The sequence below is a fragment of the Tachysurus fulvidraco genome, chromosome 6 (genome assembly GCF_022655615.1).
Source record: "Tachysurus fulvidraco isolate hzauxx_2018 chromosome 6, HZAU_PFXX_2.0, whole genome shotgun sequence".
Lineage (NCBI taxonomy): Eukaryota > Metazoa > Chordata > Actinopteri > Siluriformes > Bagridae > Tachysurus > Tachysurus fulvidraco.
Window position 1 is genome coordinate 4,036,937 of NC_062523.1, and position 18,100 is coordinate 4,055,036.

Here is an 18,100-nt window from a genome sequence, read left to right on the forward strand (position 1 = left end):
ACAGTATTATGATGGAGTGATCCTGTATTAGAGAGTATTATGATGGAGTGATCATGTATTAGACAGTACTATGATGGAGTGATCATGTATTAGACAGTATTATGATGGAGTGATCAAGTATTAGACAGTATTATGATGGAGTGATCAAGTATTAGACAGTATTATGATGGAGTGATCATGTATAAGTACAGTACTATGATGGAGTGATCATGTATTAGAGAGTATTAGACAGTATTGGATATCATTAGACAGTATTAGACAGTATTGGAAAGTATTACACAGTTTTAGACAGTATTAGACTGTATTAGATAGTATTGGATATCATAAGACAGTATGAGACAGTATTGGACAATATTGGACATTAGACAGTATTAGACAGTATTGGAAATCATTAGACAGTATTAGACAATATTGTCTAGTATTATCTAGTATTATGATGGAGTGATCACATATTAGACAGTATTACACAGTATTAGACAGTATTGGACAATATTGGACATCATTAGACAGTATTAGACAGTATTATAATGGAGTGATCAAGTATTAGACAGTATTATGATGGAGTGAGCATGTATAAGTACAGTACTGTGATGGAGTGATCATGTATTAGACAGTATTATGATGGAGTGATCGTGTATTAGACAGTACAGTGATGGAGTGATCATGTATTAGACAGTATTATGATGGAGTGATCGTGTATTAGACAGTACAGTGATGGAGTGATCATGTATTAGACAGTATTATGATGGAGTGATCGTGTATTAGACAGTACAGTGATGGAGTGATCATGTATTAGACAGTATTATGATGGAGTGTAGTGTATGAGTGCAGTGTAAGACATGGAGATAAAGTGACAGAATAAATTCACCTATTTGTTTTATTTAAGAAATAAAAACGAGTAAAACTTATTTTCATAGCTGTTCATGAGTAAAGCGAGTGAAACACAGACGTCCCTCTGCACTGCGCAAGCGCCTGAAATAAAATGTCGTAAATACAACAAAACAGGAAAATGTAGAAGAAATACAGCTCTGCTGATCGGTTTATTTTTACTAGGAAGTCTTGGGATTGGCACTTATTCAAGTTTCGTTTCTCCCTCGACACACACACACACACACACACACACACACACACACACACACACACACACACACACACACACACACATATTACGTGGCTCTGACCAGTTTTGCTTTCTCTGAAAACATGTGCTTCTGTTTCTGGCTGTTCCAGCAGCTCAGCACATCCCCACCGCAGTCTCACCTTCTCCACACAGCGGGACTCCATTTCCCACAATTCATTGCACCACCAACTCAGCACACCTGTTTCCTGTTAAGCTCACTCAGAACTCTCTGATAGCGCGAAGTATTGTTAGCACTGTCTACATACTGAGTGTTTATCGTGTTTACGATTGTTTGCTACCTGCCCTGACCCACGCCCGGATTATTGACTACGGTTTTTGGATTCCCTTTGATGTTGTTGTTTGCCTGATGTGTGACCATTTGCCTGTTTTGGATATTGCCTAATAAACCAGCATTTGGATCTAACCTGTTTCACGTGCGTGACACATGGAGACTGCGTCATTAAGTTTTTCTCAGGTTCAATGACAAAGCAGATTTTTCTTCAAAACTATTTATTGCATTGTTTACAGTTAGGCCATCGACATACAATAAAATATAAACATGACTGTTTATTTATTGTGAAAAATATATATAAAATAAGTAATGTTTTGTAACAAAATCAATTATTAAATAATTAATTTACAGTAACTGTTCTATGTATAAAACAACAAAACGGCTTTGGCGTGTTAGTTACAGTACACTATGCAACAAGCTATTGTAAACAAGCTAACGTTAACTAGATAAGTCAGATTTTAATCGCTAATATAGCAGATTCATGGAAAATTACATCGGTAATCAGCATTTTGCCGCAACTGATTTATGAATGAGTCTGCATCCACTGCATTAAAGAGAATCGCTTTATTTAAAGTGAATAAAATCCCCTACTTAATGTAGTCTAACATTAACTGAGCCGCAGCCACACGCCTGACTCGTGTGTACAGAGTAGGTGAGATGTACTGGGAAAGCAGGCAGTGGGTCAAACCACTGTGAGGAAGGGGAGGGGGAACTCCACTGTTTCTAAGTGCAGTTTTTGCTTTTTTTTTTTTTTTACTTACACAATTATTTAGGTATACATACATATAATTTTCGCAATAGAGAGTGCGATATTTAAAAAAAAAAAAAATTTGGGGGGACAATCCTCGGATTTGGGGGGGGGGGGGGGGGTGTTTCATGGCCCCTCCGTCGCCCTCCGGGATTTACGCCCATGCCTACATCACAACATTTAACTCATTAGGTCATTAAACAGCTCATTAGTTAGTACCCATTATTATACTGAACTGAAATTAAAAGGAATTGGAAAAATAATAACGTTAAAAAAATATTGTGCCGATGTTTCTGTTATTTACATCAAGGGGAGAGTGGGGTCAGTAACATAAACTTGCCATGACCACTTTCTTTCTTTCTTTCTTTCTTTCTTTCTTTCTTTCTTTCTTTCTTTCTGTCTTTCTGTCTTTCTTTCTTTCAAACCTGCTAGGAAACACCAGAAAAATCTATCTATCTATCTATCTATCTATCTATCTATCTATCTATCTATCTATCTATCTATCTATCTATCAAATCTATCTATCTATCTATCTATCTATCTATCTATCTATCTATCTATCAAATTTGTTGCTAAAATAATCTCCTCAGTTGTTAAGCCCAGTTTGCTCCATCAATGATTACACAAGTGTACATTTTGACTGTTTAGTACACAGTAACAGAAGGGAAGTGATTTATAATCACACTCTCCAGTGTCACCCAGATGAGGATGGGTTCCTTTAGAAGTCTGGTTTCCCTTTATAAGTCTGGTTCTTCCTCACATTGATCACCACAAACATCTCTGACTTGCTCATTAGGGTTAAATTGAAATAATTATAAAATGTGTAAATTCCTCCATAAAGCTACTTTGCTTTAAGTGCTGTACAAATAAATGTGAGTTGAATTGGTGACTGTATGACAAGGAGCTGTGAGCTGTTTAAACTGCAGTTTGAACTGTTTTTCATGATTACGTTTCACGTCTGACGAAGAAACGTAATAGTGAAACATTTGCTTCGCATCTGTTTCTATTTCTAAATAAAGATATTGACATCGCAAGTACAGAAAAGTTTCATAATGAATTTGATGAGTTTCCGCAGCCGTGTGTTAAACCTGTAACAGTAAGAAAGGTGACAAGTTGACCATTTCATGGCAATTAATCATTATGCAGTATTAAGAGCAGACTGTGACAGGGTTCAGTTAAAATGAACCACTGTTTTTTCCTTACCACCTGCCCATTTTTGTTGGTTGTGACACTTATATTTACATTTCCACCATTTGGCAAACACTCTTATCCAGAGTGACTTACATTAACTGTCTTTTTTTTAAATACAGCTTAGCAATTGAGGTTCAAGGGCCTTGTTCAGTGGCCCAACAGTGGCAGCCTGGCTGGTTAGGTAGGTTATGAACTCATAACCTTCCAATTAGTAACCCAACACATTTACATTTACATTTACAGCATTTGGCAGACGCCCTTATCCAGAGCGACGTACATAAGTGCTTAAATCTCTAACATTGAATACATTAATGCTGGTTCACTAGGTTACATACTTAAGATACCATGAGTTTAAAACATTTGTTCAAAGTTACAATGAAAAAGTGTCAAATGTTTTTTTTTTAATGCAAAAGATAAGGAAAGAAGTGCTAGTTCTACTAGTTCACCTACACCACTAGGTTGCCACATATCCTGTGTGTACAACCTAAATGAGTCATATGATTCTGTTTATTAGTCTTGTGTGAAATGTAATTTCCTAATTGAGATATGTTAGAAACCATCTTTTTTACAACCCACCCGTTTCACAACCCACTAATTTCACAACCCACCAGTGTTACAGCTGATCCACACAAACAGAACCGGATCTGATCTGATCTGATCTGATAGAACAGATCCTTGTCTCCTCTAAACCTTTAGTACAAATTGACTTAGAAATGCTTGTCAACAAAATCAGAAGTTCATTTTTAATATTTATATCGGTGTTAAAATCACTTCTGATTTTAACACCACACCAAATTCAATTTTTATTATTAATTCAGTTCAATTGAAGTTTATTTATATAGCAGTTTTTTACAGTTGACATTGTCTCAAAGCGGCTTTACAGAACATAAACATAGAACAAACGGTTATTATAAAGAATAATATAAAGATTAATATAATACAAAATTCAAGATTAGTATTAGATATATTTAAATGTGTATGTATTTATGTATTATTACAATCATTATGTTTTCAGTCATAACTTTTCTTGATGCAAAACAGTAGCTGCAACAATATTCTTGGAATTGCACTCATATTTATCTAAGCAGTGATGTCCATCTGCTCTGTCTGCAGTTCCTCCCATTTTAGACACTTCCTAAGTTTCTATTCATTTCTCAGTTAGGTTTTATAAACCCTCTGGAGGGAGGACGCGCACTGAATAGAACAGCCAGAGAAGAACGGGGCGGGGCTAACACATGCACATTTGCTGATGATTGGCTGTCGACTGGAGGTAGGACGAAGCACGAGAATCCCGCCGCCAGGTCAGTAACTGATGTTTAAGTTTCAGACATAAAGACATAAGAATCGTGTTACAGAATCCTGGTGAACAGCTGGCTCGAGTCTCTACCTTTCTCTATAATATCCTGTAGAAGATCTTTAATAAGATCATTTATAGTCTTATAGATTCTACACTCAGGACAGAATCCGAAGGCGTTTGTAAACAAAGGTAAATTATTTTAGAATAGTGTGAGACCTGGTTATAAAAAGGTCCAAATGCAATGCATGGAATAGTTTTTTATGACCTAGATCTCGATTTATTATTTCTTATTCAGACTTTAGGTCACTTAGTTATATGTTTAATAGTTCAGTATATTTAATAGCTAAATATGCTTATACATTATTATTATTATTATTATTATTATTATTATTATTAATAATAATAATAATAATAATAATAATTATTATTATTATTATTATCGTCATTTGTGTGATTATTGTTGATATTTCAAAGATTGTAAAAGTGCACACATTTGTATATTATTTGATATTTTAGTGTATTATTTGATTATATATTATATTATATATTATATTTTTTCATATGGGAAAAGTGCACGCAGTTTGCTTCATTTAATATTTCCATAAACGTTTAATGCTTTGCACCCAGCTATAATTATATAAACTGCTGGAGAGGAAAAAGAAAACAGATTGCAAGAAAAGTGATTTGCATCAGAATTATTGATTTGTTTGTTTGAAGATTTTTATTTGTGTAACTGTTACTGTAAAGTATGTTACAGTTCACAGTGGTTATTAAACTTATCATATGTGTAGCATTAAAACGTATAGAGGACTTTAACTCTCTCTCTCTCTCTCTCTCTCTCTCTCTCTCTCTCTCTTATAACCATTTATGTACATGGGAGTTTCACATACAGTATATCACATACTTACTCATGTACTTTGGTTAAAGCGTTGTTTCTGATTGTTGGAGAATTCACAGAGAGATCAGACGTCGAATCTGTGGATAAGCAGATATCCAAAAGTCCTCTCTTAATAACTAAAATAACTTTTAAGATTTTTCCTTAGCTGATAAGAAAATTCGATACAACAAGAAGAGAAATAAAAAAAAATCTGCCTGTTCAAAGTCTGTATTTTATTAAAAATGTTACACAGTTACAGGGACATACAGTTAACAGAGACATCGACGATCTCCGCTTCTAAAGTTAAGTTTAGGAGGACATGGGTTGGGTTACAGAATTAGACATTATGCTGAATGCAGTGAACAGAACGGAGGGAGAAAACTTACACATAAACAAAAACAAACAAAAGAATACAATGTCAGTGAATAGTAATAGGGCTTGCTTATCTTCAAGTATTTAAAGTGCAGAGTTACATATTCTGAATTTGTTAAATGTAATCCAAGCTTCATGTGGTGAGGAGGAGGTGTGTGGTGTGAGCAGGTAGGCAGATCATCAGGAGAAGCTGTTCATTACTCTTGTGGTTGTATGCCTTAGAATCACTTTCCAGTCAGTCTGAGGTCGGTATCGGGGGTGAGTGAGGTCTGTAATGTTGCTGAGGGTTTCTGCATTGGTTACTTTGCTGTACTAGAACCAGATGCAGAGACGCCATCTATTTGGAAGTCTGGTTAGAATAGGAATGTACTGTTCTTATATAATGGCAAGTCTGGACAGAGCAAGTGGGATCTCCTGTAATCTAGATTGTTAGGAACTCTTTGCACTACGGTGCTCCATATGATGGGGTTTGGGGGGTCTGTGCACGCTTCTCTTTCTCTTCTGAATTCAACAATGGTTTCCTATCATCTGCTGACAATAAAGGAGAGGTTGCTGTCAAAGCACCATTCAGTGAGGGCGGCTACTTCCTCCCTGCAGGTAGTCTCACATTGAGATCGGTGATGGAGTTGAATTCATGTACTTGGTGAGAAGGCAACAGTGGCGAAAGAACAGTTCATTTGCTATTACACAGCTGAATATTTTTCTGAATAAGAGGGAATTAAAATGTTCTTTGCTTCTGCTTTTCTTCTGCTGTTTATTAGTCATTATGTGTTTCCAGCCCTCTGTATGTGTTATACTTTATGAAGTAATGTCTGGTAAATGAACTGTAGCTGAAAGTCGTATGTGTTCAAGCAGCACACTGGGCTAGCTGATCGATTTGTTTTGTCCACCAGGGTGTTATGTAGTATATGTGGTTTAGATTAGTGTCAAAGCTTCAGCGATAAGAGCAAATTGTCGTCCTTGAGGTGAAAAAGAAAAGCTATGAAAGTAAAAGTTGATCTATCATTTCTCAGAATCGTTCTCATCTAGTGAAGAGATAGAAAAACAAATCCTTCTGGAATTTTCTGTTATGTTGCTAGTTCTATTCTGTAAATCCCCAGTGTGTGTTGTACCAGCATGAGGCAGGCGAAGGTTACTCAAATGCAAATAAAATGATTTTATACGAAAATGACATGCAATAGAGAAAGAAAGTCTGGAAAGAAGGAAATGGAAGCTGGTTTTCGCTACTCACTACATGGATTTATACGGATTATTGACTCTGTTGGTAGATGGCGCTTTGGTATCAGCTACAACAGCTGGACTCAACATACCTGGAGCAGATCGGCCAGATTTACGACGATGCGTTTCCCATGGAGATTCGTCAGTACCTCAGCCAGTGGATTGAAACCATTGACTGGTGAGAAATGATATGCTAGACATTATCTCTTTATCACAAGACTACATCATCTCGCATTCAGAAGAGACTTTCTTGTGATGAATAACATTGTGTGTCGTGTGAGAACATCAGAAAGATACCTTTGAGAAGAAAAATTCTGGGTTAAACCTCTATTTATTTGTTCAGATGTTCACATCTATGGCTAGTTGACCATTCACATTCCTCTGTTGAAGGAAAACTTACGTTTGATAGTGAAATTAATTATCATTATTCTGAATCCAATGTTTTATATCAGAGAAAATCTTTACTTTATTATCACCACACTCTCTCTTTATTATCATTACAACACTGTTTTTGACCAATATATAAATTAGTCTGACCTTGTCCATTGATTATAATCATTATTATTATCATCTGGCACAGGGATGGTGTCGCCCTTGATGAGTCCCTAGCGAGGCTACGTTTCCATGACCTTCTCAGTAAGCTGGATGAGCTTTACAGCCACTTGAATCCGAGCAACAACTTCCTCCTTCAGCACAACCTCCGCAAAATACAACGTAACCTACAGGTGTAGTACCTACACAGATAAACATATCCCATCAGACCAATAACTAAAAACGTCTTCTGGCATCATTAGTGTCCGTCTGCTTTACAATTACAAAACAAGAAAATGTTCATTTTTCCTTGTAGGAACAGTTTCAGGAAAATCCAGTGTACATGGCTATGATTATATCCAACGCCCTGAAAGAAGAAAGAAGAATTCTGGAGATGGCCATCAGAACACAGGTACAGTGCATGTGGTCATTTATTGTACTTTTATATTTAGCGATATAATGCAGCATCACTTTTTATGGTGGAATGAAGGTCTGTGAGATCTGCTAAACTGGTGCATAATGTCTGGCAGCAATAACGTTTTTTCACATCTAACTGAGTATATATACTTAGAAATGAAAGTACTTCAAGCAATGTTTACTTCAAATGGTGCTAACTTGGATTTTGAAGAAATTTGGTTTTATGCCAAAAAAAACTGCACATTAAAAAATGCATTCTGGTTTTAAATAAAAAAAAAAGTGAAAAATAGATTTTCCAACCAGCAATGACAATGTATGTCAGGGAGGCAGTTAGGACCAACATGTAAAATGCTGATGGAGGATCAGGACAAGAGACTTTAACAGGCACAGGTAGTCGGCAGTGGATAAGGCGAATGAGCACTGGGGGAAGAACAACACCACGGACACAGACTAGTCTCTTAAGCACAGAAAAGTCATTAATAAATCCATGCACAGCGTACATATGGTGAAGAGCAGGCAAATCAAGTGAATTTAACTGTCCAGCAGTATAATCCAGAGGTTAATGTAAAATCAGAGTAAAACAGTCTGATATTCCAATTGATCAGCAAACAGAGCAATGCAGGGCAGACAGGAACAGGAAACCAGAAAACATCCACTGTCAAAACCGGCAGAATAACAGAATAACAGGAAAATGGTGGGATAAATTTCTGAGTGCCAGGCAAACAGAAACGACCATATGGCAATGAGAGAGTGTAGGCGGTGTGTTTATACACAGATGAACATAAAATGGTGAATGCCCTGGGAGCACTTTGTGCAAGATGGCTGCTGATGGCTGAATTGAAGTCATTGAGTCACAAACCTGGATGTCCGCTCTGACAATTTATATAACAAAAATTATTTCAATTAAGAAAAGGAAACCAGCTCAAAACCACATGCTTCACCTTCACCAAGACCAGCCATGTTGTTCTTTTCATTAGGATAATACAGGCTCACCTCACGGCAACATTGTGATGGAGAAGCAGAAACAACTGGACAACCAGGTGAACGAGCTGAAGAAAAAAGTGCAGGTAAAACACAAATATAACTGAATTTTACTGAACAAATATCACTATGCAACTATAGTACATATAGTACTAGGACTCTATAGACTGGGGGAGTAGTAGCCCAAGTCGTTAAAGCTGTGGGCGGTTGCTTGGAAGATCAGGGTTCAAGCCCTAGTGCCACACAGCTAAACTGCCACAAGGCCCTTAAGTCTCTCTGCTCCAGGGGCACTGCATCATAGCTGTTCCTGCACACTGACACTCTCAGCTGGGATATAAAAATAATTCTGCTGTAAAGTCTAGATCGGTCTAGATAAGGGTGTCTGCCGAATGGCGTAAATGTAAATGTAACCCACTCACCTGTATGCGAACCTCTCCTGTATGAAAACAAAAAGAAAATACTGGAAAACTTTGTTCTGTAGGCAGGAACATTGACTTTCCTAATATTTGTGTGATATGTGTGCGAATAGAAATCAGAACAGGACATTCAGGCTCTGGAGGACCTACAAGACGAGCACGACTTCAAGAGGAAAACTTTACAGAGTAGAAGTAAGAGTTTGTGTTTTTAGTGTATAATCATTTGAAAATAAAGTATATATGGCTTTGTATATATACAAAGTTATAATAACTTTGCTCATCTAAGCTGTGATGTCTCCACTGTAACAAGAAAAAAAATCACAGACCCTTCTGCTTTACTTTATAGACCTGATTTTGAGAACCATTATTACATTTTTACAAAAAATACAATAATATGGTATACAAAGCCTTATATTTAGGTGTTCAAGCACCAGAGTCAACTCTGACCTAATGTGTTTTATGGGTGTGGAAAAGGTTTTGTTACAGAAGTAGGTTAAGGGAGACTGGAGCTTGAGAACCACCGATATAAAGCATTAGGTTCTAATTGACCGAACAATGAATCTAAATAGACTTGGATTCATGAGTCATGTGATGTGATGAATCATGTATGCTTTGTGTTTTCAGTGGAGGTTCAAGTAAATGCATCTATAGCAAAAGAGATTCAGATGGAGCAGCTGAAGATCAGAGAAATATACTTTAATCTGAACAGACTGAGAGAGGTAAGCCAATGCTAAATGTGGCTGCTTACATTTCATCCGTTAGTTGCCTTTATCCTTTAGCCCAGTAGCAGACAGCTCTATTTTTAGGTAAAAAGAGACCCTCAATGATACCTTTTTTTGGCAAGAGCAGTGATGGAGTTGATGAGTTGTGCAGGACTTTTCTGAGTGCATTTGCATTAACTCTACAAATATGATGTGATTATATGCATTCCAGACCACTGGTGAATGTTTTTTGAAGAATTGGGTCACAAAAGGTCTTTAAAAAGCAGGTGCACACATGTAGTTAATGCTGTCCACATGCGATTAGATCATGCAGGATACATGTTAATGAACTTGCAGGATCTTTGCTTATAGTACATTTGAAGGCTAGTTTAGGTTGTAACTCCATAAAAAACAGTTAATGCCTGCCCAAATTTTCAGCTGCCACTTTCAGACTGATGTTTCTCCCTTGATATAAGTCTGCACTGTGCAGTGGATGGGTCTGGAACTGGTAGTACGGTGTTGGGTTTCTGATGGGGAGATTGAATCCCTGGATCACCAAGTTGCCACTGCTAGGGCTTTTGAGAAAGTAAAGTAACGTCAATTGCTCAGTTGTATAAAGGAGATAAATGTAAGTCATTCAGGATAAGGGTGGCTGCCAAAATGTGGTAAATGGAATGTAGTGCTGTTTAATAATGACCTTGATTGTGGTCACATTTTCCTCTGTAGAACCTTGAAGGTATATTTAGTTATTCAGCCACTGACTGATCTAGACCAATTGCTGCCATGGTGATGACACCAGTCTTTTCAAGATGATGCTTCCTCCAATCCAAACTCTGAGTTCTCTGCTCTTCAAGCCTGTGCAGCTGCCAAGCAGTACTGGGTTCCAGGGGCTTCCTGTTGCTGACCATACTTTTCTGTGATTGGCCATCATTGTAACTCTCTTGCTGGAGAGGAGTAATGCTCACCGGATCCTTTGGGGCATTCCTGACATTCTCACTTGACTTCCCAACGGTCTGATTTTTCTCGTAACAAAAACACAGGTTTGTTGGTTAGCCATGGAACTGGCTAGGTGACAGTTCGGATAGAAGTGACAAATCCAACCAGCCTTCTTTAGAATGGTGAATACAAAGAACATGACTTAACCTAAATCAACTCAACTATACAGTATGCCGCATACCGTGTGTCGCAACATACAGTACCTTACTAACAGTATACACTTTGTCTGAACAGCAAAAGACATTAAACATTAATGCTACAGTATACCTTTATGTGTGATTTATGTGTATGTGCATCTGCAGGTAGTTGTAAAGGAGTTATTAAAAACACTACAATTAGCAGATCTGATCCAGAGCACACTCATATCAGAAACGCTTCCAGAGTGGAAGCAGAGGCACCAGATAGCTTGCATTGGTGGCCCTCCAAACGCTTGCTTGGATCAGTTACAGAACTGGTGAGGTTTTTTTTTTGACATACACATGTACTTTTACTTTTACTTTTACTAAGGTTTGAAAAGTTTGGAATCAACAATCATTATGCCATTGACTGTAGACTATTTGACATCTGATATCTATTATAAACCACAGGATCATACCAGAGAGGCATAACCACTATATATATATATATATATATATAGAGGCATAACCACTATATATATATATATATATATCTTTCTGCATATATTTGACTTGCATATATACAGTAAGTAAATCAGTAAAAAAAATTGTTCTCAGGTTCACAGCAGTGGCAGAATGTTTGCAGCAGATCCGTCATCAGCTAAACACGCTGCAGGAACTGGTGCTGAACTTCACTTACAAAAATGACCCCATCGCTTTGAACATGAGCTCATTGCAGGAGCAGATGCTGTCGCTCTTCAAAAATCTCCTCATCAAGTACGTCACTTTTGAGGGTTAAACAGTCAGAGGTGGAATCTGACTAGGTTTTGTCGGTCAGGTTTATACGCTACTGCAGAATGTAAGTGCATGTGTTGTGTCTTTCAGTTCCATTGTGGTGGAAAGGCAGCCGTGTATGCCCACGCATCCGCAGAGACCACTGGTGCTAAAGACTGGTGTCCAGTTTACAGTTAAAATCAGGTAATTTTTAGTTATTCATGAACTTTTGCTCAAGAGAGTTTATTTAAGTATGGACAGAGTCAAATAAACGGTGGGTCATACAGCAACAATCAAAACTTAGATGAATGAGATGACCACAGATTAACTTTAACACAATTATCTCAAATATCTGAAACTCAGCTGAACACAACAGCTCTCAAGTGACCATTACAGTTAGGTCAGGTGAATACAATGAAATTAAATGACCACAGGTATCTCAAATATGCAACATTGTTAACTCAGATGATGACTCAACTCAAACTCTGATTAACTCAAAAGAAAAACACTCTCAATCTCAAATCACTGCAACTTAACTCAAATGTACACCAGTGAGCTCAACTGAACACTACATTCAACTCAAATGAACAACTCAATTAACTCAAACAACAGAGTTAACTCAGAACAACTCAATTAAGTCTCATTTAAACACCAATCAACTCAATTATCATATATTTACTCAAACAAACACCACAATCAACTCAAATGTTCATATATTTACTCAAACACCACAATCAACTCAAATGATCATATATTTACTCAAACAAACACCACAATCAACTCAAATGATCATATATTTACTCAAACACCGCAATCAACTCAAATGATCATATATTTAGTCAAACAAACACCATAATCAACTCAAAGGATCATATATTTACTCAAACACCACAATCAACTCAAATGATCATATATTTACTCAAACAAACACCACAATCAACTCAAATGTTCATATATTTACTCAAACACCGCAATCAACTCAAATGATCATATATTTACTCAAACAAACACCATAATCAACTCAAATGATCATATATTTACTCAAACACCACAATCAACTCAAATGATCATATATTTACTCAAACAAACACCACAATCAACTCAAATGATCATATATTTACTCAAACACCAGAGTTAACTGAGAAGCACAAAATTGAATTCAAATAACCACAGTTCCCTAACAAACATAGAGTAATTCTAATGTTCACAGGTTAACCAACTGAATAGCACAATTATTATAAGTACAATCTTTACAGTACAAGAGAAATAAATATAATGAAATATAAAAGGAATATTCTACATTTAAATTGTATACAATAGTACAAACAAAGGACAAAATGGTATGGTATGATATTAATGTACATATTTTATTATAATTGTATATAATGGCACAGTCAATGTTGATCCTGTCAGGAGTTATAGAAGATGAGTTATTTACTCAAATAACCACAGATGAGATCAAAAATACAACTTTTTGCTGTATTACCTCTACACGGAATATCATGGTGTTGGGAAAAACTTTCACATTTCAACAACAAGGGCAGCAATAACAACAACATTTTCCCTTTTCCTAGGCTGCTGGTCAAACTACCGGAGTTGAACTGCCAGCTAAAAGTTAAAGCATCTTTTGATAAGTACGTTTCTATGCTGAAATACTATTACTAATGCTACTAAGTTATCTGTATTTATAATATAATAATTTATATTTTGTAGTTTTAATTATTGCTGTACTTTATTTTCTACTTAGGGATATAACAGAAAAGAATATGGCCAAGGGGTAAAAAGTTGCACTTTGTACTTTTTAGTAAGCTGAATAATAAATAATGAATGAATGCTAATTACTTTAATCAATGTGTAATTCAGATTCCGTAGGTTCAATATTTTAGGAACCAATAGTAAAGTCATGAATATGGAGGAATCTAGTGGCTGCCTGTCTGCAGAGTTCCGGCACTTGGTATGAGTGACAGTTTTACTGATGCAGTGTGGAAATTTTAATGACTGTTTCTGTGGTAACTTTCTAATACTAATATTTTTCCTTATTTTATTTTTTTTACATACAGCAACTGAAAGAACAGAAAACAACTGGAAGTAAAACAAATGAGGTTGGAAAATTTATATATATTTATATATATGTGTGTGTGTGTGTGTGTGTATTTTGTATGTTATAACTGATTATTTCATTTAAGAAGAAAATGTAATAAATTGATTTATTTTACACTTTTATGCTTTTATTAACATACTCTAAACCAAATAAATGTTTATTAATTAATTAAACCTTTCATGTAAAAATTTACAATAAACATACAGGTTCACTGACTGTACTGTGAGTTCAATTAATTTTAAGAATTATTTATTTATTTTTACACATTGCCTGAATTAAAAGATTTTGCAAGTGTGGAATAAAGTACAGAAAAACTGTAATAATTCCTAGGTTTTATTAAACTTGCTTTATATTTAATTCAGACCCATCACCTTGGTGTTTATGTACATTTTTCCTCTCATTAAAAGGACCTTTAGCAATAGAGTATTTGAGGATCAATATAAAAATGTAAGGAGCAAAAAGTTTTTATCGTTTTTCCATTTTAAAACACTTTAAAACAATTTACTTGATTAAAGTTAAAAAATAATGTAAAGTAAAGTAATGAAGTTATCCGGCAGTGGCTTATCTGTTTAAGTGTAGAAAGGGTGTGCGAGGGTGATTATTTGGTTGAATATTATAAATTAAAGATAATATAAAGGTTGGTTTTTCCTCCAGTCTCCTCTTGTCATCACAGAGGAACTTCATTCCATCAGCTTTGACACACAACTCAAGCAAGCAGATGTTTTCATCGATATAACGGTAAACACACACACACACACACACACACACACACACACACACACACACACACACACACACACACACACACACACACGAATTACATTGCATATCTAGAGTGTAGAGCAGGTTGAGTTCACAACTCCTGTGTGTTTGTGTGTGAATGCAGACCACCTCACTTCCTGTAGTGGTAATATCTCATATCAGCCAGATGCCGAGCGCCTGGGCCTCCATCCTCTGGTATAATATGCTCTGTACTGACTATCAGGTAAGAGACATTTCTGGTCTGTCTGTCTGTCTGTCTGTCTGTCTGTCTGTCTGTCTCTCTCTCTCTCTCTCTCTCTCTCTCTCTCTCTTTCTCTCTCTCTTTCCACAAATAAAAATAAACTCTATTTCAGAACCTTGGGTTTTTCCTGAACCCTCCTTTGATGATGTGGGGAGACCTAGCAAGGGTTCTGAGCTGGCAGTTTTCCTCGATCACTAAGAGAGGTCTTAACATGGAGCAACTGAGCATGCTCGCAGATAAAATACTCGGTGAGCTACAGATACACTTACACAAAACACATACATTTCCTAAACTGGAAACCACTGCAGAAATACAAAGGTATCGAAAGCTTGGGAACCTAAATAAACTGAGCGTACTGTATACCTCACGAAACAGCATTGAATCAAAGTCCAGTGACTGAGCATGTGGGAATGCCGATGGCCATTGACAGTTGTAGCCTAATCCGCGGCGGCCATGTTTGTCAGCCGCTTTGAAACCAGATATGTGATGTTGCGCGCTGTGATGTCAGCTGCAATTAAAATCAATGGACAGTTCAATAACACTTGTTTTAGGTCAAATAAAAGTATGTATGCATTTTTATGCAGTTTTTAAACACTCTGGATGCTATTTCTAAAAACGTCTTGATAAAAAGTTTAATACTTAGTTTTAAATTAACAAACTCGAGTCATTTTAATAGGCATCCGGTATATTGATGCCTTATTTTATCCACAACGCTGCTCAATTCTGGATTCTAATCTGTCCGATCATCATTAATCATTTAACATTAATTAGCAGCGGCTCAGAAGCACAGATTTATATTAATGCGCTCGTTCTACACGATCGTTTCTTTAGCAACAAATTCGGAGAGACCTACATGGAAGACACTTTAAATTTGAAAGTAAACGATTTAAGATTGTTGGAGAGAGTCTACAGTTTCTGAGCTTTGTACCAGTTAGATGTAAAGCTGTAAAGTAGATGTAAAGTGGGGATGTGGTAGCTCAGTGGGTTCGAACCCCAGGTCCACCAAGCTGACACTGCTGGGCCCCTGAGCAAGGCCCTTAACCCTCAGTTGCTCAGTTGTAAGTCACTCTGGATAAGGGTGTCTGCTAAATGCCGTAAATGTAAAGCTGTAAAGTTTTCAAAATAAACTTTGTTGGTTTACTTATTCTCTTTAATTAACTTAAAAATGTAAGAATAGAGAGAATAAAAAGGGGCAAGTGAGGGAATTGTTTTGTGATTAATGGACATTGCTGTTTAGGGAAAGGGCCGCTTTTCTAGGCAAATCCTCTATAAATCAAATAAACAGAGTATTTCATGTTCTATCCTCATGTCTGCAGGTCCTGAGGCTCAAGAAGACCCAAAAACTCCGGTCTCCTGGAGCAAGTTCATTAAGGTGAGTGTGTTAATGTGGTTTATCCACATTCACTATAACTCTGTTCCAGATCTGCTTTGTTTCTTTTCAGTATCTTTGTTTGTTGTACTTTCACACTTAAAAGGTTTCTGATGAAACGAAACTTATCAAGCATGACATGATAGATGACAGATACAGACCAAAGAGCTGGGTGTGGGGTAGAGAGAAACATTTCCCCAGACTCTCAAAAACAGCAGGGCGTTCATGTACGAGTTTAGCAAAACATTAATAAAGAAATATTAAAAAATATTATTTCCTCATGTTTCTCTGCATATTTTTAAGATCTTTCTCACGTGTCTAATGTTTATGCGTTTATTTTATTTGATCTTCTCTCTGACAATAGTTCAATTGTCCAACAAAAGCACTTCTATAAAATAATCTGACTTTATAAGGCTTTTTCAAGCTCTATGGAAGATCGATGTTTTTATTTTAGTTGAGATGAGATGTGAGACGAGGTGAGATGAAACTTTATTAATCCCTCATTGTAAGAGATGACACAGCAGTGCAAATATGAGGAGTGACCTCAAAGAAAACCTAGCATAAGAAATACACAATAAAATAAATATAAATAATAAAAATAATAGAAACAATGAAATCAACTAAACGTGTGTATGTATTATACATATACTAGAGTACTATTCATATATATACAACCGAAGGCACAAACTTTTGAGCAGACTCACACATATCCGAATCTTTACGTAGTTTTGCTTTACAAATTAAAAAGTTGCCCCTTAATTGTACGTATCAATTTATCTAAACTAGAATTCATTCATTTCATTCATTCTTTTTTATTTCAGACGTCATCCAGTGAGAGAGGAGTTGCTTTTTGGCTGTGGCTTGATGGAATCCTGGACCTCATTAAACGATGTTTACTGAACATCTGGAATGATGGGTAAAAAAACAAGAACATAGGACAGGTTCTTACTGTATGTTGAAGCTGAATTCAGTCTGCTGTAACTGTGCACTTTAATGTAACAGTTAATGTAACAGTTGCAGATCCCAGACTAGTTAGAGTAGACTTTCTGAAGATAACAGACTGCATGGAGTAAACCGCTTGTCTTTATGTATGTGTTCAGGTATATCATGGGCTTTATTAGTAAAGAGAAGGAGAAAATTCTGCTTCAAGACAAACATCCAGGCACTTTCCTCCTGCGCTTCAGTGAGACATGTAAAGACGGAGGCATCACCTTCACGTGGGTGGAGCAGTCCCTGAACGGTAGGGCTGGTAGCTCAGCTTGTGGAAAGTGATATACTCAAAACTTGTGGAATAAGTTTATCTGAACCCTGAACAGAAACATATTAAAATAAAAAATATTTAATTATTATAATAAAATCTATAATTCTCTTATTAGTATCAGTTCTATTTTTATGACATGGACAGTCAGTAAAGCATTTCACTACATGTTGCACTGTGTCTGAACACCAGGGGGGAGTTCTGGCAGGCTTGTGTTATGTGCTTTTGTTTGTTTTGTGTTAAAGTCTCAGCCCCGTCCTATGCTTAAAGGTGGGGTGCACGATGTTTAAGAAATGCTTCAAAAAACTAAGTCGGGCCGAGA

The 18,100-nt window shown here is 36.4% G+C and overlaps 1 protein-coding gene across 7 annotated transcripts in view; it reads left to right on the plus strand.

Moving 5' to 3' along the window:
• LOC113661265 (signal transducer and activator of transcription 1-like) overlaps window positions 1-18,100 on the plus strand; it is an 81,071-nt gene that overhangs the window by 46,711 nt on the left and 16,260 nt on the right. For 3 of the 7 annotated variants that reach the window (XR_007140723.1, XM_047814479.1, XM_047814478.1), the window contains exons 1-20: window positions 6,398-6,494; window positions 7,166-7,293; window positions 7,696-7,840; window positions 7,963-8,058; window positions 9,041-9,130; window positions 9,574-9,652; window positions 10,085-10,179; window positions 11,460-11,611; window positions 11,892-12,050; window positions 12,159-12,251; window positions 13,622-13,681; window positions 13,795-13,824; window positions 13,911-14,001; window positions 14,108-14,149; window positions 14,803-14,886; window positions 15,035-15,133; window positions 15,264-15,399; window positions 16,468-16,523; window positions 17,342-17,436; window positions 17,621-17,760. Coding sequence is in view for 6 of the 7 variants with exons in the window: in XM_047814479.1 (XP_047670435.1) it covers window positions 6,411-6,494; window positions 7,166-7,293; window positions 7,696-7,840; window positions 7,963-8,058; window positions 9,041-9,130; window positions 9,574-9,652; window positions 10,085-10,179; window positions 11,460-11,611; window positions 11,892-12,050; window positions 12,159-12,251; window positions 13,622-13,681; window positions 13,795-13,824; window positions 13,911-14,001; window positions 14,108-14,149; window positions 14,803-14,886; window positions 15,035-15,133; window positions 15,264-15,399; window positions 16,468-16,523; window positions 17,342-17,436; window positions 17,621-17,760 (1,954 nt within the window). In the remaining variant the exon portion in view is untranslated. The other 4 variants (XM_027175317.2, XM_027175315.2, XM_047814480.1 and 1 more) reach the window with 4 other exon arrangements.